The following is a 21,817-nucleotide window of genomic DNA, read 5'->3' as shown; positions in this document are numbered from 1 at the left end:
AGGCTCTATGAATAACTTGACCTTCAGAACGTAGTCGCATATTATTCGTCATCACTGGGAGTCCTTATATGTTACCGGCCACAAACGCGAACTCTGTATACTGTGGTTCTATTGACAATCAGTTATGACTGGGCGTGTCGCGTTTTTAATAAGTCAAAAGTCTGGACAATGAATATAAAGATCAAGGTTGATTTAATTCACATTTGATAATTACTACAATTGACAAAATTTCAATTGGTTTTTATTTTTCACCTACCAGCTCATCTTCCGATGTGAAAATATTCATGATAATTTTGAAATGAAAATAAACGTACTTTACACTGCTTATGAAGCTACAATATATTCAGACATTTTTTGTACATCCTCTGAAGCTGTGTCAAATAATGACTTAAATTTATGCTGCGTGTCACAATCCAAATCGGTACTCGAAATCCCTTTTTTTGATGCAGGGTAAGTTGTTGGATTTCATCGAGTTGAGGCCTATTAAAGGAAGGAATAATAAATTTGAAGTAGTTGTAAATGTTTTAGCGTTTGAACTACAGTGGACCAAAACGAATTGAAGAGGAATTCAATTAATTACTTCCACTATATTGCAATTCCGTTTTTCCTGCAGGGACTCGAAGATCGTATCACAAGTTTTTATATTATTTTATGTCGTATGTAATATTTCATGTATCCATTGGCTCGAATTTCGGACAAATGGGATTCGTCAATGGGATTATTCTTACCTTACTTATGTCGACCACAACGCTGATATCCGAGCAAGTGCGACACTCGCGAAAATCAACGCCACTGTACCAATTAAGTTTACACCAGAACCGCTAGCATCCTTCCCGTCGATACATCTTCGGTCATTTGTGCCATTGCATGCTTTACTGCCAGCAGCGTGTCCGCCGTCCCCGGCACTGTTACACGCATCTGAAATAAATGTTGATATAGTTAGTATCGATCGACTTATTTTGGCTACGCCAAGCTTATATTGAACCTCGCCGACCGCACTTGTTAGTCAATTTTGGGACAGACGAGCAATAAATGATTGTTCATGTATATGAAATTCAAAGTTCTAAACTACGACGTTATCAGACTGCATTGTCACACCTACCTATGGTTTCAACACAGATTGCAAGCACAAACAGTGCAAACAAGATAAACACTCCTTGACCGCGCATGGTTGAATGTAAGCGTCAAGTCTGGATTCGCAAGTTGGATGATTTGTGGAAAGGATTCGCTCCCCCCACAATGTCCCCACTCGCGGTCACGGTTTCTAGTCTGATTGTAAGACAATACTACACGCATCTCCCTTCTCTTTAGCACTTATAATCTAGCATAAAAGTAATCCAGGTAGCTCGTTACGAATTTATATGATCCGTCACATAATGGGGATTCGCGCATAATATTTAAACGTCAACATATCTTTATGGATACACGTGAGAGACAAGAGGACTCACGCTAATCAAACACCCCAAAAAGAACAAAATTTACTACATCCCCGTCCCGGGTAACGCAAAAAGTAGATGAAACAAGTTGACCTTGAAATAACGTTGAAGGTCGAGTTCGAGGTCAAATTGAAGGCTACCATTGAATTCCTCGTTGAAAATAACTGAAGAAATGACCATCAACTTTTTCAAAAATATCATACTTGAGGAGATATTCAGCCGTCCCGGGACTTATTTGACACCCTGTATATTGATCTGGATCGACGAGCTGCGAGATGTCAGAATCTAAGGGTAGTAAGTCCGGAATGCGAGCGCCATCTATCTTGCAGAACTCTGCTCGGTTCGGTTATGGTAAAACAGATCCTTCAACGATATTCAAAAAATTATCAGCCCACCGCACGAACGATCTGTAGATTCAATCTTCAAATTCATTCTTATAAACGATGAAGGTTGAAAATGATTTCAGTATAGTTTGTAATGTTACGATTTTGAAATAAAATAATATTTCATGTTTGTCAAAGCACAAAATATGCACAAAGAAGCCTGAATATCTATCTTTTATTATAGTTGGGGCTTGAAGATGCGCGTTATTTTTTCGTTGTTTAGTTTTTCGTAAACATTGCAATATGTTACTCAATTTGGGAGATTTGATAGTTGAGGAAACAATATTCATAAGTTACAGTCTGATTGAGAAAAAAAATTCAAGCCAGTGATACAGTTCAAAAAGAGACGTTCATAACGCTATAATGATTTTTTTGTGAAGACATTGAAAAGAAAATTCGTAAGAAGATTTTCAAAGGAAGGAGATCATTTTAGAGAGCCAAAATGAATTATGTATTTTCAGTTGAGTTTCCCAATACGCAAGTTTTATCGCCTAACAACAATTACCTACAGAACAGTGACGATGACTGGTTTCTTTCGGCCATGGCTTCCTCGAAAGTCCATTTTGTGAACAAGATGGACGTCGTACATCATTCGACGCGGATTCTGCAAATGTGTGATGAAGAAAAAACTTTTTATATTCAAATCTTCATGAGGTTATTTACTGGCAGCATAAAATGGATACACTCACAAATATATAATTAACAAATTTAAATTGCTCTATTTTATCCTTCGCCTGCAGGGGTTTCGTGAATTCTAACTGGATCGCTACTCACAGCTCTCCTGGAATATGAGTATGATTATCGTTTAACGGAATATCTGAACTTTTAATGACAGTTTCACATAATGGATTACGGCGGTGAGTATATCGCAGTGTTCGATATTTCATCCGACGGATCTTCTGCAACTTCCATCTCTGGCAGTCGTCTGTCCTCTTGGACATGCCCTGATCCCTGATCTTTTCGGTGATAAGGCGAAAGCAGCGAGGTTTGTCTGCAGTCCGATCTTCAATGGACGACGTCGTTTAGCGCAGTTGCAATCATCGATGCATACGCACAAAATAGTCAGAACTATTGTCAAAACGACAAGCCTTCGAGTGCGCGCGTTCATGTTCTTTATTCGCTGGAGTATACTTATCGAACTGAATTAGTTTTCGATGATATTTCGTTGTATGCGTCTCTCGCTTAAACCTGTTTTGTTTTATAATTTATGCGTGAACTCTGACGTTATCTTCACCCAGGATAATCCCACCTCCTACAATTTTGAAGGCTGTTCAAGAGTCTTTTGAAGATTTTCACGCATGAAACAAGATATCTTAGGCCGAATCAATGGACGAGAAAGATCGTGTCGATTTCCATCATAAATCGTACACCAAACCCGAGTGTTGTTCCTTACAATTAGATATAAAGCCTGTATATTGCCGGTCGTGTGGCATGATGATTTTTTTTTGTGTCGTTGCCTTGTAATTTTATGAAATTCGATCTGCAAATACTGCTTGAAAGGACTTCACATCTAGCAACTAGAATCAGAAGCAGTGTTTGTCTGATTTAAAATATTCGTGGATTATATTCCCTTGTTATCTTATCTTAGGTACAAAAAGTGAAAAATAAGGCTGTAAGTGAAATGAGAATAACAGCATTATTCTCATGCGACCTTCTGTTGATCGAAGAGGAGCCACTTCGCCAGAACTGTTTCGCGATCAGGTGGATTATTTTCCGTTACATACCAGTCGAAAATTGTAGTGTGTCCTTCCCATTGTTTGATTGCCTTGTTACCATAGATCGGATACTCCTCACTCTTACGACTCTTTGCTAATTGATTGAGGATGAAATTAACTATGGTATCGTCTTGGTTCAATAAATGTACTTTTTCATGGGGATGACAATGTCGGTGGGCGATATGCCGCCAACGAGCGATCATCATGAGGCGTCCCTCGAAGTGACACTCGTCGGGTGCCTTTTGTAGTAAAAGGTTTCTCAAGAAGTGGTTGAGACTTGGGTCCTTAGTCCTAACGAGAATATGTTGCACAATGAACGTTAGGACATCTGGATTGTGGTCGCCGTATCTCATTACGTTCATGAAATATATCGCTGCAAAATGTTCCGCAAAAGTTCTGTGAACAAACTGCGGTACACCGTTTATAACTTGTGTGACAATGCCCGTTCTTTCTTGTCCAGCTATTATTTTTTTTATGAAAATATTTATCGTTTCCATTTCCTGAGGGTGAGGCAGCAGCGTTGTAAGTTCTTCGGTATCGTACAATGAACGCAAAGCCAGTTTCTCGTGTCGTTTCAAAAATACCCCACGTAGATCCTCGCTATCTTCATCTGATGCTAAGTTTGTCGGATCTTCTTTCTTCTTTTCTACACGATAGAGGAAGTACTTTCTCTCGACAAAGTATGAATATAGATCGGGAATGTTGATATTATTCGGCAACACTGGCTCCTCATGATCAGAATACAAGAAATCTTTGCAGGCTTCTACACCCGCCATCAATACTCGACCATCCTCAAGCCGATTATCTTGAAAAACTTCGGCTATCAATTTCGTCTGAAGGGGGACACCGGCGAACTTTTCCGCCGCATGTGTGATCATCGCACCAATGTTTCTCAACAAGGTTCCAGCGTAAATTTTCAATCGTTGTTGAATCCGTTCCCCAGCGTCATGAAGGGCTAGTCCCTTTTTCCAGTACTTTATCAAAAATTCAAGCTGAGTAGATTCTGAGAACGGTTCCATCGTATAAAAGAATGTTCTCAATGTTTGCTCCAGCTCTGTTCCCAAATGCGGTCTAGTAGTGACAACCAATTTCTTGAGGTTTTGTTTTTTCAACGCTTGTAGTAATTTTTCCACCGTGAACTTATAATCGGGACTGATTTCGTCGAATCCATCCAGAAGCAATGCTGCCCCTTGATTATTTTTCAGTGCGTGTCTCAAGACTTCCTTCTCCAAAGAACTCGTGAGGTTTGCAAGTTTTTCAATAAAAAATTCAATCGATTCTTCGTCCGAGCCATTCTCAATGGTTCTACTCTTGGATACATCCCGAAGGACTCTGGTGAAATTATTCAGGTCAACTCGAATCACCCAGAGTTCCGGATTCCTCTTTTTCATTATTCTCTCCAAATTTCTCAACACCATGCTTTTCCCCATCCCTGCGGTATCCGAAATTATCGCAACCTTCCGGTCATCGTCATCGACACGAGCTAGCCCTTCTTCCGTTATTGTTTCTTTAGCTACTGTTACCGTATCAGGCCGAGGAGGATCATCAGCAAAAGGAGAATCGTATCTATTGCTCGCCAGATTATGAATATCCCCTCGAGATTTGTACCAGTTTAACTTTGAGCAGTAACATTGTATCCAGTGGACATTTGTGTTCAAATTAGCCTGGCAGAGTTCTTTGAAATGCTCTTCTTCTCGTCCTTTATCGAGTATTACGAATTCATTTTGTCTTCGAGTTCCGGTAGGGATGTTTGAATTGGAAAATTTGTTTTGTGCTTCTATCTTCTCCGCTAACTTGGATTCTAGAAACGACCCTTGTATGTCGCCACTAAAAGCGAGAATATCATATTCGTTCTGCCCTAATTGACGTTCAACAATATCGTACTTGAGGAATACACACCTTTTGAAATCACGTTTTATGTAATCGTCGTCATTTGTCGCGTTCATTTGACTTCCGATCTTTATCTCCTCCCCAACAATCATTTTAATCAGAGTACCGGAGTCTATGACGCTTTCAAGTCTCTCTAGTTCTTCATTTCCAACGAGGCCCAATAAATTTTGCAAACTCGTCTTTCTCTTTGACCCTTGAAAATTTATGATAAATTTACCGAGTAATTTTTTTTGAGCTTCTACCGTCAAGTCTCGGAAAGAAACGTCATCGTGAGCATCGCAACAATACTTCGATTTCGTAGTCGGCTGATTTTTATCCTGGGATATGAGAATCGCTTTTTTCGTACCATTTTCGCCGATCGGTTTGGACAAAAGCTCCTTCAATTTATGCAAATCTCTGTTTTTTGCGGCACCGCAATCCATGATCAACAAATGGTGACTTTTTGTCGATCCGAATGCCGAGATTACCCTGCTCTTTATTTTTGACGGTATAAACGTCCGCAAACGCATGAAAATTACACTATCATTTTCAGCGTACCTTCTACTTCGTTGAACAGACTGATAGACCCTGATTGCAGTGGGCAGTGTATCTCCAGTGGTGATTAAATTTAAAACTCGATTTTCATTGTAGTTGGGTGAGCCGGGTGTGAGGAAATCTTTGAGGTGCTGGTTTTCGTCCTTAAAATCTACACCGTATTTCCTCAGCTCTTCCGGATAAGACAAACTGAGTCCTGAAGAGATCAAGGTGTTAATTTTCTCTTCCGTTGAATCGAAGAATTTCATTCCGTCAACGGTCGAGAAAAATCTTCCCTCCTTTCCCTTCTCCGTTCCCTTCTCCTTGAACCAATCCAACATTTCCCTTTGAAACGAATCACCGACGAGATCCGCGTTCAGTAGATTAACTTTACTACCCTCAGCAATTTCCCTCGTTATTATTTCACTCAGCTCAACTTCGTTCGGTTGATTAACCGCAAATATTAACTTATCAAAAAACTCTTCAATTTCCCCATCCGATACGTCATCGATTGGTAGTTGCGGTTTGGAATGTAAGTATTCTTCGTCGCAAGTTTGATAATCATTTATCTTGAACCGATACTTATCGAGATTGTTGTAACTCGGTCCAAGTCGTGCCTTGAGAAGATCCCTGAAGTCTTTAATGTCCCCGACGGGTACAAGATTATCATTAAGAAACTGTGTGGAGAATTTTATATTTTCATTGCCTTTAACTAGAACATGTCCAGCAAGCTTGTCCAGGTTATCAGCAACGATTTTCTCGTTCGATCCCTCTCTAGCTTTTGACTTGTAGATTCTTCTGTCGATCTTGACGATATTATTATTATTACCCGCGTTGTTTATCAATTTTACGAACTCTTCGGAAAACTTCACCAGTTCGGTAAGTTTCGGGTCCGAAATCAACTTAAAATGTTGACTGAACAGATTCGATAACTTGGCCGAATTTTTTTGAATCTCCTTCCAGACATCACTCTCGTTCACGTTTTGCGCCGATAATCTTTTCTGCCTCGAACCTATGCTCAAACATTCGTCGTAAAAAATTTGCCGAAAATTCTTGGCTCTGTCCGACAAATTAACTCCGGTTACAAAATTGCCGAAGAATTCTTTTTTTTCTACGTTGAAAACTTCTTCCGCTAACGCGCTTCGATATGTTTTGAAAACTGAATTGGTCATCGGCGTTTTATCTTTCAAATCGTAGATATACTCGGTCAGAATTTTCATAACGGTAAATACTTCGGCCGTTCTTTTAAGAATTGTGAAAAGTTCGGATTTTTCATCGACCAGCAGTTTATATCTGGACGGTTGTTTTGCCGAGCTTTTAATTTCGAGAAGAGGGTCATCGCCTTCAACTTTTTTGAGAACAATCATTTTAGACTTTAATCCTTCAACATCGAAACCGATGTTGGTGCATATGATAAAATCCTTCAAAGTTCCTCGGTCGAATTCCATTTTTTTTTTTATTCTTCGATACGAAATAAAATATTTTTGCAAGCTGAATTCGTCGTCTTTTTCCGTAAGAAGATCACGAGCACTAATAAGTTTGGATTCATCCTGCTTGTGCTTGGCCTGAAGAAATCTGAACGATGGTCCTGCAGCGCTCTTGGAATTTCCTAGTGCGAAGTTATCGTAATACTGAAAAACAAGGTCATCAAATTTTTCCGCCAAATCCATTTCGGTCGCCAATCGAAAATGGTAACCTTTCTTAAGCCCGCGTTGTAAAAACAACATCAACAGTTTTAGTTGATAAATATTCCCGTGTAAAGTTTGCTTGAGACCAGATGCAGCGTATTTATTATCACCATGAAAAAAGGACGGGGATTTTTTACCGACCATTTCATCGTCTCGATTTTCATCTTCATCCGACCATGTAATCTCCTCCAAACTCTCCATATCCTCGTCACGATTTTCGTCAAGCTCGTCATTATTACCGATTCGTAATTTTTTCTGCGTCTCATTATCCGCAACAGCGTCAGACGCGGTTCTCTTCAAATTTTTCGTTGCAAATAAATGAGGAGCTGTCAGTCCGCAAGACGAAAATAATTGAGTCAGAGGATCATTCGGTTGTTGATCGGTTGATTGAACAACTGAGGCTCTAAAAATGGCCAAAATATCTTCCTTTCCGGACCCTTCCGCGAGTTCGAAGGCGGTGTGATCATTTTTATTGGTGATATCCGTTCTTGCCTTTTGTTCAATGAGAAATTGAACGAGTTTTTTGTACCCCTTTTTCACGGCGATATGAAGCGCTGTGTTCTTATCCTTGTCAACGCTGTCAATTTCCGCTCCTTCCGTAAGACATTCCTGAACTCTTTCGATCCTTTCATCCTCTGTGATCGTCTTTGATTTCCCCTGTTTTTGTTTAACGGCATTTATGAGCTCCTCGTTCCAATCCGAATCACTATCGCTGTCACTTGGCATCGCACAAATTCAATTCACGTTCCTAATATTTAAACGCATAGGATTTTTTTCACCAATACCGCGTCGTAAAAAAACTCTCGATCGCAAAATACAGCAGATGTGAAATATGGATAACATGGATAACTCGTGACGACAGCTTCAGCACTCAACTCTCCACAACAATTTCGATTAATTCTTTTCTCCGCAAATGTCCTCGGGAGGGACAAACTCTTTGTGTTTTTTGCTGACAATGAGTAAAGAGTGCCCCGCGGATGTCACACGAACATCTGCGGTTGATAAGACCCATGTGAGATTACGATACACTCTCGATAAATATTATCTGCATACACGCTTAACGAACAGAGGTATTTTTATAACTGAATCGCATTTTGGACAGCGTGCCGGCTACGCATACATATCACAAATTAGTAGACTATACGTATGTGGTCCGGATCGCGTCATATTGTGGGTTACAGGTTCGCGATTCGACGTTTTTTTTTAGTCAGGAATGACGTAGTACGTTGTGGAAATTTTTACGCTTGGTTCCCTAAAATTTCAGTCAGCGCTGTTGTCGACTGATTAACAATGATGTTATAATATTAGGTGCACGACGAGATTCCCCACAGCAAAATAGAGAAAGAGTCAAGGGAGATCATCTTCTGGGGACTGATAAACTAATCAGAAGTAATTGAAAACTACTTAAAATTCGGGATAAATTTACAATGATCGAAGTTGATACTTTTACAGCCAACACCTGATAGTATATTTGCGATACGTTCAATAAATCATAAAAAATTTTAAGCAGCGAAGATGCCAAGCTAGAAATGGCGGGACAGTCGAATTTTTTTACTGATATATTTCTCAAAAAGGTGGCATCGTATCTCATCTTTCAGGGATATGAAAATACCGACCAAATCATCGATTCCGCGGGGTCGTAATGCGCAAGAACTTCCCTGATTTTTCTGGATCCTTAAACAATTTTTGTACAGAATTAATGTTCGCATATTGGGAACATCCCGATAAGACTGTATCCTCAGCTCGTTACGATTCATTTCTGAGGAGCAATCGCCACTCCGACCGTTTCCTCCTGCGCAATTACTCATACATCATATCACAGCGAACGGCGTTCTTGCAATCACCGTGCTGTCATTTCATTATCCGAGGTTCTTTGCTAATTCCTCCTCTGCTTGATATTTGCAAATTAATTTGTTGCTATCAGGCATAAAAATAGGTGTTTTTTTTACTCATGCAATTTCTGTAGAGTGATATTGATTCAGCCGTACGATACGAACTGATAATAGAGTTTATGAGAGCCGACACATCGATACTCAATGTAATCAATAGCACGTAGTAGCTGATACAATTTGTAAATTGTACCCTGCTGTTGGAGAAAGTCATTTAATGATTATTGTCGGAATTAGCGCAATAGGAGGAGTTGCCGATATTTCGGATTGATATATGTCGTTTCAGAAATTATATGTATCATTTTGGAAGTCACGTTTGACAGAGAGACATTTGAGTCGAACAAGTAAAGTTCTCGAAAAAATTCTGCAAAAATTGTCGATAAATTGACTAATCGGGACGTTTTTGGTTCAAAATTATTGTTTTCAAACGTATACTTATCAACGAAGATTACAAAAAAAAAAAATCGGGTGTAAAAATCTATCGGTTGGCAAATGTGCGAGAATTCGGGAAAGAATAAGAGCAAGGCATAGTCTGCAAAATTTAAAAGCCAACAAAAGTCTGCCGCCCTTTAAAAACACCCGTCGCGCTACCTGGTAGTAGACGGGCAAAGCTCTTCGCTGATCCGAGCACGTGAATGCAACTGTCAAAATTTCCCGGCAATTGGCCGAAGCCGCAGTTCTGACATAACAACAAAGTACGAGGTGTCGAGTATTTTTCATCGAAAAGCGCGAGACATGCCGAAACGAATTTGCCCATTCGACGACGATTTAGCTCCGCAGATGAAAATTCATGTGGGACAGAAGGAGGTCAATAATGGAGTGCAAAAAGATATTCACATGAAAAAGGTTTATGGTGAGTAGGTTATGCCCATTGGTTGCTTTTGTTTGTGCTCATAGATCTACTTAGAACCCCTCAAAAAAACATGCAGTTTTTGAAATCTTGCTTAACTATGTTGAAGTTCTGACGTATTGTTTTTTTTTTTTTTTTGTAGATCGAACTTTAGGTATGTTAATGATGGGAGGCAAGGAACTGTCGAGGCAAATGAACGAGTCCATTGATTTAGATCTATCTGATGCAGTCCCAGTCAGAATTTCAGCTGACCTCAAGCTTAATCCTCGGCAGAGTTTAAAACAAATGTTTCTAAATAATAAATTACAACTAGAAGTAAGAGAAGAATACATCAAGGTAATTTACTTCATCAATGGGCTACACATTCAACTCTTATTACACTTACACAATGATGTACATTTTAGAATTTCATGTTTTTCAGAATGTCCCCATTGGTATTTGTGGATGTTGTCGGTCGATCGATGATCGTAATGCACACAACTGTTCCCACTGTGAAAAAATATTATGCTCATCTTGCCTTCTCCAATGTCATAAATGTTCAGAATACTTCTGTCAATCTTGCTCAATGGTTACGTATGTACTGGTCTTATTAGCAGTTACTTTAAACTATTTAATGAAGATATCACTGTCAATCCCATTGGTCAAAGTTATTATTTTGCTTATATTTTAATATTCCAGGTATGATACAGAAGAACATAACGTGTGCCTGAACTGTTATGAATGATGATCTACCTAAGTTCATAGTAAATAACTCACCCATTATGTCTTTGAATTAGATTTAATAATTTATATTTTGTTATATCATGTTCTTGCATGTTCGAAAATTGTATATAAGAAATCTGAAAACCGTAATTCCTTAAAGGTAGGGATTACTGTTTGTGCGCAAAATGTTATAAACTGAAAAATACACACTTCTTTTTTGCATCAAATATTCGGTTATGTATCTATGACTTGAACCTCGTCCCATCTCGTCCTGCATGCGACTGTTGAGCTCAAGTCTTCATCGGAGCTCTCACGTCTGGCGGTTTTTCTTACAAATCAAAAATACGGAAATGAGAAATACCATGGACCTATGAGGAAATAGGAAATACGGATCGTGAAATCACGGATTGCATCCCCAGTTCTAGGTCACAACGCCATCTACAGACACGTGTTGATCTCTATTATTCTTGTGTTACTTCCCAATAATTCAAATGATAACATACCTAAATGCGGCGTCATCGGTACAGAAAATACATTGTCGTTTAGTGGAATTCATACGTGACGGAGCTTATTATTAAAACTGACAAAACGCTCCAAGTGGCTTAACGTTCGTATCGAAAGAAACTCTCTTTTGACTTGAAACTATGGTCTATTTGCAACACTGCTCTGCAACCACTTCATGTGTAATACACGCGCCGTAACTATAGCGGGGAATAACTTGAGAACGTGGAACAGAGAATCGGCTCCTGGCTTGTTTAGCCATAAGATTTCCGGGCCCATTAAATTTATAATTTCATGTGCTAGGTACTCGATCATAATCATGATTTTCAAGTCATTTAACTTATCAGTATGGGATCTCGTGTTGTAAAATCGGTGTTTCTTGACGATCTGTGAGGCCTGCAGACGAGGGCTTTATCGTGGTCCGAGATAATGGTAAGAGAATTTCGATTATTTCGATTATTATGAATTCCTTTGCTTGAAACTCATGAAAACATGTATTCCGTTAGCTCAATTTGGCACCATTTGCAGGAGCATCAAACGTGATTCCAATAAATAAAATGCCAGACGAACGAAGCCCGCGCGAACCTGCAGAATCGAAGGTACCAGCAGTGATTGAAGAAATTGATACCAATGTAGACGATTCTATTTGCACACGTGCATTATTACGAAAAATCGAATTACTGGAACAAAAAACTGTCAATGAAACGGGAAAAGTGCAAATATCGAATATACCATCACAGAATATTGACAGCATTGATATGGCGAATAAAGTGTTGTGTCCGAAATCAAAGAATGAACAAGAGAATCAATCGTCAAAGGATTCTGATATCTCAGGTAGGACTACAATAGCCGACAATCCACATCATAGAAAGAAGCCTTTGTCCAGTGCCTTGTTGAAACACACAACTACAAAAAGTAAATTGATGCAAACTGAAGTAAGATTTACTCGTGCCTCTAGTAGGCGTGCATTTTTGAGATCCTACATAGCCAATCAGTTGAGTTTTTCTGACACTCAAACAGAAATTTCAGAAAAATTGACACAGAATTCTAATAAGCTCAGCTCCGAAAATGAAAATCATATAAAGGAAAATATTGAAATAACTGAAATTGTGCCAGACAGTCCGCAAAGCACAAAACCATCTTTACTTAAGCCACATGTGAAGTCAGTTAAAAATGAACAGAACAAGATTTTTCTAGCATCTGAAACTAATGATGATATTATTCTCAAAAACAAAGCAGTTGATGTGCATTCTGCAAGTGAAAATTATAGTAGAAATCCAATAATTTTATCAAGATCCAGGTTTTGTAAAAGAAAATCTACTTTACCAGTTGAACGCACAGATATTCAGACACGGCTATCACGAAGCTTGCAATCATTGGATATCAAAAAATATATACACACCTCGCAATCAGCAACATTTGCAAGAAATGATCAGTTTACAACTGGTAAGAACTTCCCACAAAAACTCAAGAAAGAAGAAGAATGTAATATCATTTGTACCCCTGACATCAATATAAACAATTTCTTTATTGATGAAATTCCCAGCAACGATCATAAAACTGCTAGTCCACCTGGCAAAGAAAACAGAGGTGAATTAAGAAGTACTCGAAATCTGCGTTCCAGAAACCCTCACAAAAGCTCTGCAATCAACACTATTTCTTCACACCGAAAAACTAGAAGTGCTACCAAAGCCGCATCAAAATCTTCACCAAAATCCGTGAGACATGACTTAACAAAGACACATTGTCGCCCGGAACCAAAACTGAGGCGTATCAATATGCTAAGCATGCCTGTTCATCATACTAAAATGGCTTCACCAAAAGATGAAGACAAAGATAAAATGCAGGGCACAGATAAGAAGTTGCCATCATGGATGGGAAGAGATTCTGATGAGACAAATGATTCACATTGTAAAAGAGCTCAGAATGAAAATAATAGTGCTCAATTGGCGACTGCTAAAGAAACACAGACTTTCTTCAATAGTCTTTCTCTGTGCAGCAGATCAAATGAGAGTAGCAACCCAAAGGTCCTATATGTTGGACATACTGATTCTGAAGAAACATTGAGCAATGTAGAATCCGTTCCAAACAGTCCAATATTTCAATTAGAATCTTGGACGGAGAAAGTTAAGAAGAATTTGCAGTCAAATAACAAAGGAGGAAAATCAAGTTTGGGTGCAGATATTTCATCCAAAAGAAGCACAAATGCTATTGGCTGTGCAATTCCTGTGAATGTTAGTACTGACTCAATCAAGAATCACACGGACGAAAAATCAAAATCAGTCAACAGTAAGCATAATATGGTCATAGACTGTCAACAAAAAAAATCTGAACTACAACACAATGATGGTGTCAGGGTGGATACGATTCCACTTTCTTCCAACAAAGGCACCCAAAATGATTTAGTGAATGTTGACAACGATGAAGACTCTGAGAATTTAAAAGCAATGCCTTGGCTCAAATATTATGAAAAATCACGTGCTAATCATAAAGAACGTATAGAAAATACCCTATCTAAGACCAGCCATACAGAGGTTGCTGCGAAGAAAAATGAACATTTGTGTAATACACTTATAAAAGATACTCAAGCAATTAAGAAGGCTCCTGCTGATACTGCCAATATCTCAAAAAGCTCTGTTTTGAAACATCAAAAATACAAGTATCCAACACCAGTCAAACCAAGTTCTAGAAAACGGGGAAGACCATCAAAACAGGATCTTCAAAATTCTAAATTGAATTCAGGCCAAACAGTGAAGAAAAATCATTCTAAACTGAATCAGGGTTCCACATTGAATGCTGATAGTAGAAGTCAATGGTACAATTCAGACAACCCACCAGAAAAGAAAAAGGCACTGAGTGGTTCTGCTTTGAGTACGTCAGAATTGGAGCAACTATTTTTGAAATTCTTAGAACATGGACATTTTAGAAACGACCCTGGACAACCATTATTTGTTACTCATGAGAAAAATTTCTATAACAATGCCATATCAAGACTATACTGTTATGATACTAAGAAAGATTACATGCAGCCTTATTACAATGTGAATGCAGACAACAATATCAAAAGCTATGTACCCTCCGAATCACGAAACCAGTTTCCAAGTCATACAAATAATTCGAATTCAGCTAAATCTGGACGCAAACTTCGAACAATAAACCCAAATTCATACCAGAACATTACTTACAAAAATGGAGGTCAATCAACACGTTTTGAAAATATAGATTCATGCTGTCCGCCTACAGATACAGATTATACAATTTCTGATCCATTGGGAAGACACTCCAACGAAAGTAGTAGATTTGCGACTGATCATCGTAATTATAACTCGGAACTTTCAGCACATATAACTTCAGCTTCAAATATGCAACAATCCGGGTACATCACAGCTCCAGACTATTACCAAAACTGCGACAACAATGATAAGAATCTAATGAAAAATGATTTCTATCTGCACAACAATTTCTTTGTGAACTCTAATAATTGTATAAGTGATATCAATAATGATACAAAGACAACCGGTCAATCAAATAGCGAACACTTTAGCAATTACTTTAACTCTGCACCAAACAGTGTATTCCAACAGCAATCGCCTCAACCTCGCAGAGAGGTGGACTTTTCGATGAACAATGAGAACTCGCTACCAGGAAATAACACCTACAGCTTGTTGCATAATACTTCCGTGAATGATCCAAATTTCGAGTGGAATTTGAATAATATGAACCATCCCTTGGAGCCTGTGAACGAATTACAAACAAATTCGAATTCAACGAACTATCTAAACGAGCCTAGTTATGCCTTAGGGAAAAATTCCGATATGAACAGTTTCTTGCACGATACAAATTCAACGGTGGATTATCCCAATCCTTGGATAAATACAACAAACAGTTCAATAACTCATGGATATCCGACTTCACTACCATGGCACGGATCTCTACCGACGTATAATTCATATTCCGGCAACAAAAACCGATGTTACAACAACCCGTGGAATCCTTACATAGGATTGGTGGGTTACGATGCATCCAATTCTCCTCATTCGAACACAAATGCCAAGCATAATGTGGAAAACAACAAGACTTCATCAACACAAGATATGTTCTCTACAACAGATGGAAATTACTCGTTGAATGCTATATATTCTGAACAACCTGGTATTAATTTTGTCCCGCTGCAAAAAAACAATCCAAATGAAGGGATAAATGTAACTTTGGACAATAATACCACTGCAAACACTATGAATCCTAAACCATGTTCAGCAAATCTGAATGACAGCAATACCTCTACGGGACAAAGCCGTGGGTCTGATTCTGTCATTGAATCATTATGCAATAATGTAAATGCACCAGTCTTTCTCAACACTAATAACAACACGCCAGCAAGGACTGTTAGTTGTGTGGATCAAACAGCTATTTATTCGTCGCCTTTTACTAATGATATGAACCGCCTTGATTTCAATGATCCAGAAAAAGGAAACTTTAATAAGAATAATGGCAATGAACAACAAAACCAGAATGCATTATACATCAAGGATTACACTGTCGAAAGAATAGCGAGTTTTGAAGACTGTTTTCAACGAAAATACGGACATCCTGTTCGATCTCAAACCTGTGAACAGCCACCATATGTTAAAGAAACAGATATATCAAAATTACGACAAGAGCTCGCTGATTTTACCAGGCAATACTCCGATGGTCAGATTAGTCCTATATCGCAGATGTTACAAGATAATGAGAGTGAGTTGTAATTCTAATTATGTATAACTACTGCGTTGATCTAGAGGTACTACTCTTCAACTGAGAGATGTGTTATCTGACCCAATTTGAAAATTACTACTCGTACAATACTCCACACTTGAGACAATCACCTCTACTTAAGCCTTGATTTTTCTCATTTCAGTATTCATTTGCTTGTCACAGATCCTGGATACTGAAAGCAACTCCCCATAAACTTTTTCAAAGCCATTATACCAGAGATGGCTATGTTATCCCATTTAATGTGATCATCTTTCATTTTTTGACTCCCTACATGTCACAATGCAAGATGCATCAAATGTAACAATAATTTTAAGTTAAAAACGTACTTGCATAAAATTGATTGTGCATTCGACATGCTGTGAGTGTTACACTTTCATTGTTGGGTATATTAAAAAGGTGAAACTGATTTTCTTTATGGATAAAAATTCTCTATCTGGCTAACGAGCATGTTTAAATATTTCTTAATATTTCTCATAATTTCTTAATGACATTGTTAAACAAATCCCTTTTCCATCAAATCAGTGGGTAGAAGATTCTAATACTCTTAGAATACGAACAGCATCAAGAAATTGTATTACAGCAAACTTCCAAAAATATTAGGTATTAAACTGCTCTTAAAAATTCATTTGCTTCAATATTGTTAAAAGAGAATCTAAAAGACTGGACTGAATAGTTCGACACTAGTCTATCTTTGCTACTGAAAATGCTGAATTTAACGTAGTAAGTTAAAGTATGTTCCTAAACATTCTAGTTGTTTTTACTTTAAACTTATATTTGATATTCTTCATTATTGTAATCAAAGTACCAAAGTATCACAAATAATACTATCAATAATACTATCAAAGGTTTATAGATATTCGAAAAAAGTCATCGAATGTCTTTGTTATTAACTATAGTTACTTTCATGTGTTGTTATTTGTTAGTTTGTTACCTTGTGTCATACACGGTTGCACCTTACTCCATAAAACTTTATGTTCCTGTACTTCGATACTCCATAGCGATCATAAGATGGACTGTATGTAATACTGAAATATATTTGTTGTTTGTTACAGTTATGCTATATTTGAGTTACGTATCAGTTAAATATTTTAAATAAAGTTATAAACTACTATTCAATCTTTTTTTATTTCTTTTACCTGGTTTTTATTCCTTGATGTGGCTTATGTGTTTTGAAAAGAGCTCAATGGATACAAGCATGCTGGTCTTTACGGAAACGAGTTTGACAAACGAGGTCGTACAAAATTGAAGACAACCTATTCAGAAACGTAAGTTCAAGAGAAAAATATTTATTTTAATTGTCAATAAAAAATGATATATTTATAAAATTTCTGGAACTATACACATACTGTAATGACTTAATTAAAAAATACCCAGTAGACGACGATAAATGATAAACATTAAATACATTATTGGTAATGGGTTATTTCAAGTCTTGCATTACACCTTTTTAAGTCACGAATATTCAACAAAAAATATATCTTCTTATAGTTTATTCTCATGACCAATAAGTGGCACTAAAATTTTTGGTAGATTATGGGTAACCATTTATATTACATTAGTTCGTTCTGGCAGTCTCGATAGCGTTACGTATCACAATAGGTGTGACAGTTTGATTTAAACATATATAGTCATCGTGACTTGGAAGTTTTGATTTTGGTGCAGTACTTCATACTATGCCATTTTTATAAGGTGATCAGCTAGATTGAAGTTTGGATATATCTGGTCAGAAAAAATACTATGTAGAAAAACAAAGGATATTATAAACTTCACGAACAGCTGTTCAATTTTAATTGCTAAAACTTTCACATGGAGGTATCATGTATCACGTATAATTTATGTTTTGAATTGTCTAGTTTTTCATATCTAACATGACCAAAAAATGTATCTGTTTGTTAATTTGAAGACTAAGGTGCGTTTTTTATAACAAATGATGAATTCGATATCCCAACTGAATTATGACAGTCGATATACATATAAAATATTATAATATTTACATAATTACAAACGATTGTCTTCTTGAAATGGAGAATTTCTAAGCGACACTAGTATATGTATACGCTACTAAAAGATGTAGTTTCTAATTTGCGCGAACTATTGTACGCCACTCTGCTTATTTACATTTATTTATAGATCAAACCAAGATTCACGCACGTGAATTCGCAAGTAATTTCATCGAAAAGCTGCAAAGATACATGGGTATATACAAATATTGCAGGTCGCATTTTTCACTTCAAATAAGTCATTAGAAATCTTGTTCGAACAACTATGCTGTGCTGTGAATGCACCTAGTCAGCAATTAAGGTAAGTACGGTATAATCTATTTTCAAACAATGAAAAAGACTTTAAGAACTGATCCCGCAGTGATTAAATAACACTCCTTACTCATGTTACTTATCATTTTCCAAGAGCCTCTTTCACCATAATTCACTTGTAGAAGGTTACTAATAGTGACCGATTCTATTCATTCAAGTGTACAAATCGTTGTCTCAAATACAGTTGATCACAAAGAGTTACCTTTTCCACTTCAGATCATGATGTAGAGTCATAGTAGGTTTTTGAACACCAATAGCGTTTTTCACTGCACAGTGAAAAAATTTGCTTCTTTTTGTTTACAATAGGGTCATCTCAGTGTCATTTTTTCTTTCTTTTTTACATCCTGCATAATGTATAGCAAGATCAACGTCTTCTCCATCATCTCCAAGGAGTCTGCCATCGACAGCATTTTTCGATCTCCCAAATAATCTGGAAATCAAAATATTAATGCGTTAAGAATAAATTGAATAATGAGTAATTCTCTGCTACACACTCAATATTTCAATATTCACTGTGTTTGTGACTACCATTTCTACACACAGTAAACATCTTTATGAAATAATATCAGCAACACATTCTCACAAATATCTAACCATATCAATTTAATTTTAGGATAAGAATCGGTTAATATAGGCCAAAGGTCAAGCGTTGGGCTTATCACAAACAGACACGCAAATGCTAGAAAAAAACATGACGAATAACCCAATAATAAGTAAGATCGAAGCCGCTCGCATTTCATGTCCAATAGATTATCCATTTGAAGTAGTGAAATGCAATTAGCTCTATATGCGCATTACAATACTGGATAAAACTGAACTGTACCTAAAAATTAATGGTTTCAATGAAAGTAACTTTCATTAAACAGAGAAATATAACATTAAGTAGTACGTTTCATATAATTGTACATGTTGGAGAAATTTGAAAAATTATCATGACCGTTTCGTTAATACAAAACAAACAACTATGAATTGAGCCATACTAATGAAGATCACTTCAGTATTATCAAGGACGGTTTTATTAAGCCTAGGATTTTTTTGTACAATTGCAACGTTCACGGTATGAAATAGTCACAGGCATAGAATAGACTTCAGCGGCAATAACAACAGCATTCTTCTCTGTTTCAGTAATTCCACAGAACAATGTTAGATACTCACAGCAAACCAACCCTGAAAGTCGAACTTAAAACACACCTAAATGTGGATCTTACTCTCCAAGACCGGTACTTCATTTCACCTACACGAAGATTACTATTAATAATAGTACTCAAGGAACTGTGATATTTTAATGACGTATCCAAATACGGAAACTCATAATCAATTCCGAATTATTAATCAACAATACGACTAGGTACTGGTATGGCATATTATGAATCTACTTAACATAGTTTTGGAACTAAAGAGGTTCGTGATGATTTATAGTATACACCTGACATCAAAATTTTGTAGCCATACAATGATACTTGACAAACAAAAGTAATAAACAATTGATTACGAGAATTAGATAACGTAAATTTGGGAAATAGAAGTATTTGTACTTCAGCGTTCTATATAGAAGCAGTAACTTCCGCTATATGATAGGGTGGTTGATATTTTCTGGAAAAACTTGGAGTGAACGGCTCGACTGAGCATACCTAGATAGTGTTGAAGATGATCTTGGTAATGCTGGTGCTAGTTCATCATCGGCACCACCATGCACAGAAACAGATTCCAACTCTATTGACCTAGCGGCAAGATGGGCTTGCATTGCAGCAATGTATTCTGGCGTTTCCAACACTGCTCTTGTGGGCTTACGGTATCTGCATAATACCAAAAAATACTCTGTATCACATTTCACAGTAAATGACATCCATTTTCTTACATCAATAAGTCTTGATAATACTCAACAAATTCGTTTGGTATTGGATACTCACAACTTAAGCATGAGCGAACTTCCGACAACGGAGACTGAACTCAAAGCCATAGCAGCCGAAGCCATCCAAGGTTGAAGTGTGAATCCGAGCGAACTGAACATACCAGCTGCAATTGGAATACCTAACAAATTATATATACTGGCAAACAGGAAGTTCATTCGTATCCTGCGAACTGTTTTTCGTGAGAGATTTAAGCAACCAATAACATCCAGTAAGTCATTCTGGAATATAAGATAAATATTTGATAACTTAAATCATGTACATTGACTTATCAACTTGAAAAACGATACCAACTCTCATCAATACAACATCCGCAGCTGCTACGGCAACATCAGTTCCCGAGGAAATGGCAATGCCAACGTCAGACTGAGCCAAAGCTGGACTGTCATTCACCCCATCTCCTACCATAGCCACTCTCAACCCTTGTTCTTGCAATCGTTGAATCTTTGCTACCTTGTGGGACGGTAGAACTTCTGCAAAAACTCTGCTTATACCCACCTGGAAAAATAGTGAGAACATTTTAGTTGTTGCAGATTGAAACATGAAGGTTCAGCGTATTTGGGTAACTCAGAATTGTATGAAGATAAAAATTTGCCAATGAGGAATGTCTCATTACCTGCCTAGCAATTGATGCAGCAGTTTTTCTGTTATCACCGGTCAATAATATTACTTCTAGCCCCATTTTTTTCAAGGTATATACCGTCAAATGTGCTTCAGATTTGACTGTATCAGCTACGCTAATCATAGCAATCAGTGTTCCATTTATAGCAGCTAAAACAGCAGTATGACCCAAATCTTCTTCGTCAGACATTCGCAGGTCAACTTCTATTGGCACATGGACACCGTTTCTTCTCATCCATTCTCTGTTTCCTATGGCAACTTCATACGTATCATTGAAATCTGTTTGGTTAGTATGCACGTCCGGGCTCAATAATAACTCTAAATCCAAGTTTTGCCTTTCCTGAACCGAACTTGCTGTTGGCACAATATCTACGGGTACGTCATTGAGACTGAAAGTACCAGAAATCGCGTGCTTGGCTTGGTTGGTGTAGTTGATAATTTTCTCAGCTTTGAGGGCATAAGACATCATCGTAGACAGATGAGATACTTTGCATTTGAGTCCACAGCCAGGTACTGCTTGGAAGTTTGTACATTGACCACTGACTTCGGTTCCGATCGTTTCTTTAACGTACCGTTCAATCGCTGAATGAAAGAAATGAGGATGGTAGATATAAACCATTCCATAAGAGATAATTTGTTCCAGAAATATGAA

The 21,817-nt window shown here is 37.5% G+C and overlaps 4 protein-coding genes across 10 annotated transcripts in view; 2 read left to right on the top strand and 2 right to left on the bottom strand.

Moving 5' to 3' along the window:
* Window positions 1-175: 175 nt before the first annotated feature.
* LOC105683818 lies at window positions 176-8,724 on the bottom strand. The gene is made up of 4 exons (XM_048660161.1): window positions 2,509-8,724; window positions 1,103-2,423; window positions 729-918; window positions 176-480 (listed from the first exon to the last, which is right to left on the bottom strand). The coding sequence occupies exon 1, from the start codon at window positions 8,349-8,351 to the stop codon at window positions 3,462-3,464; it is 4,890 nt and encodes a 1,629-aa protein (XP_048516118.1). The 5' UTR covers window positions 8,352-8,724; the 3' UTR covers window positions 176-480; window positions 729-918; window positions 1,103-2,423; window positions 2,509-3,461.
* Window positions 8,725-9,827: 1,103 nt separating this feature from the next.
* LOC105683692 (apoptosis regulatory protein Siva-like) lies at window positions 9,828-11,293 on the top strand. 2 transcript variants are annotated; one of them, XM_048660304.1, is made up of 4 exons: window positions 9,828-10,367; window positions 10,507-10,700; window positions 10,769-10,937; window positions 11,043-11,293. In XM_048660304.1, exons 1-4 carry the CDS (start codon window positions 10,250-10,252, stop codon window positions 11,072-11,074), a joined length of 513 nt encoding a protein of 170 aa, XP_048516261.1. In that variant the 5' UTR covers window positions 9,828-10,249; the 3' UTR covers window positions 11,075-11,293. The 2 variants fall into 2 exon arrangements, with proteins under 2 accessions (XP_048516261.1, XP_012251882.2); XM_012396459.3 differs by having other exon boundaries at window positions 9,838-10,367; window positions 10,786-10,937.
* Window positions 11,294-11,312: 19 nt separating this feature from the next.
* On the top strand, window positions 11,313-17,368 carry LOC110116867 (putative uncharacterized protein DDB_G0282133). Of its 2 annotated transcripts, none has more exons than XM_020851086.2 (3): window positions 11,313-11,999; window positions 12,096-16,301; window positions 16,465-17,368. In XM_020851086.2, exons 2-3 carry the CDS (start codon window positions 12,125-12,127, stop codon window positions 16,512-16,514), a joined length of 4,227 nt encoding a protein of 1,408 aa, XP_020706745.2. In that variant the 5' UTR covers window positions 11,313-11,999; window positions 12,096-12,124; the 3' UTR covers window positions 16,515-17,368. The 2 variants fall into 2 exon arrangements, with proteins under 2 accessions (XP_020706745.2, XP_048516126.1); XM_048660169.1 differs by having other exon boundaries at window positions 12,074-16,301.
* LOC105683735 (copper-transporting ATPase 1) overlaps window positions 17,254-21,817 on the bottom strand; it is a 17,240-nt gene continuing 12,676 nt past the window's right edge. For 4 of the 5 annotated variants that reach the window (XM_012396539.3, XM_012396543.3, XM_012396540.3 and 1 more), the window contains 5 exons: window positions 21,161-21,747; window positions 20,839-21,042; window positions 20,545-20,765; window positions 20,266-20,430; window positions 17,593-19,064 (listed from right to left, as the gene is read on the bottom strand). In XM_012396539.3, coding sequence (XP_012251962.2) covers window positions 18,932-19,064; window positions 20,266-20,430; window positions 20,545-20,765; window positions 20,839-21,042; window positions 21,161-21,747 — 1,310 coding nt within the window. In that variant the 3' untranslated portion in view covers window positions 17,593-18,931. The other variant, XR_007280082.1, reaches the window with a different exon arrangement.

The sequence above is a fragment of the Athalia rosae genome, chromosome 1 (genome assembly GCF_917208135.1).
Source record: "Athalia rosae chromosome 1, iyAthRosa1.1, whole genome shotgun sequence".
Classification (NCBI taxonomy): Eukaryota; Metazoa; Arthropoda; class Insecta; order Hymenoptera; family Athaliidae; genus Athalia; species Athalia rosae.
The sequence above is the reverse complement of the archived record's forward strand: the minus strand, read 5'-3'. Positions and strand labels throughout refer to the sequence as shown.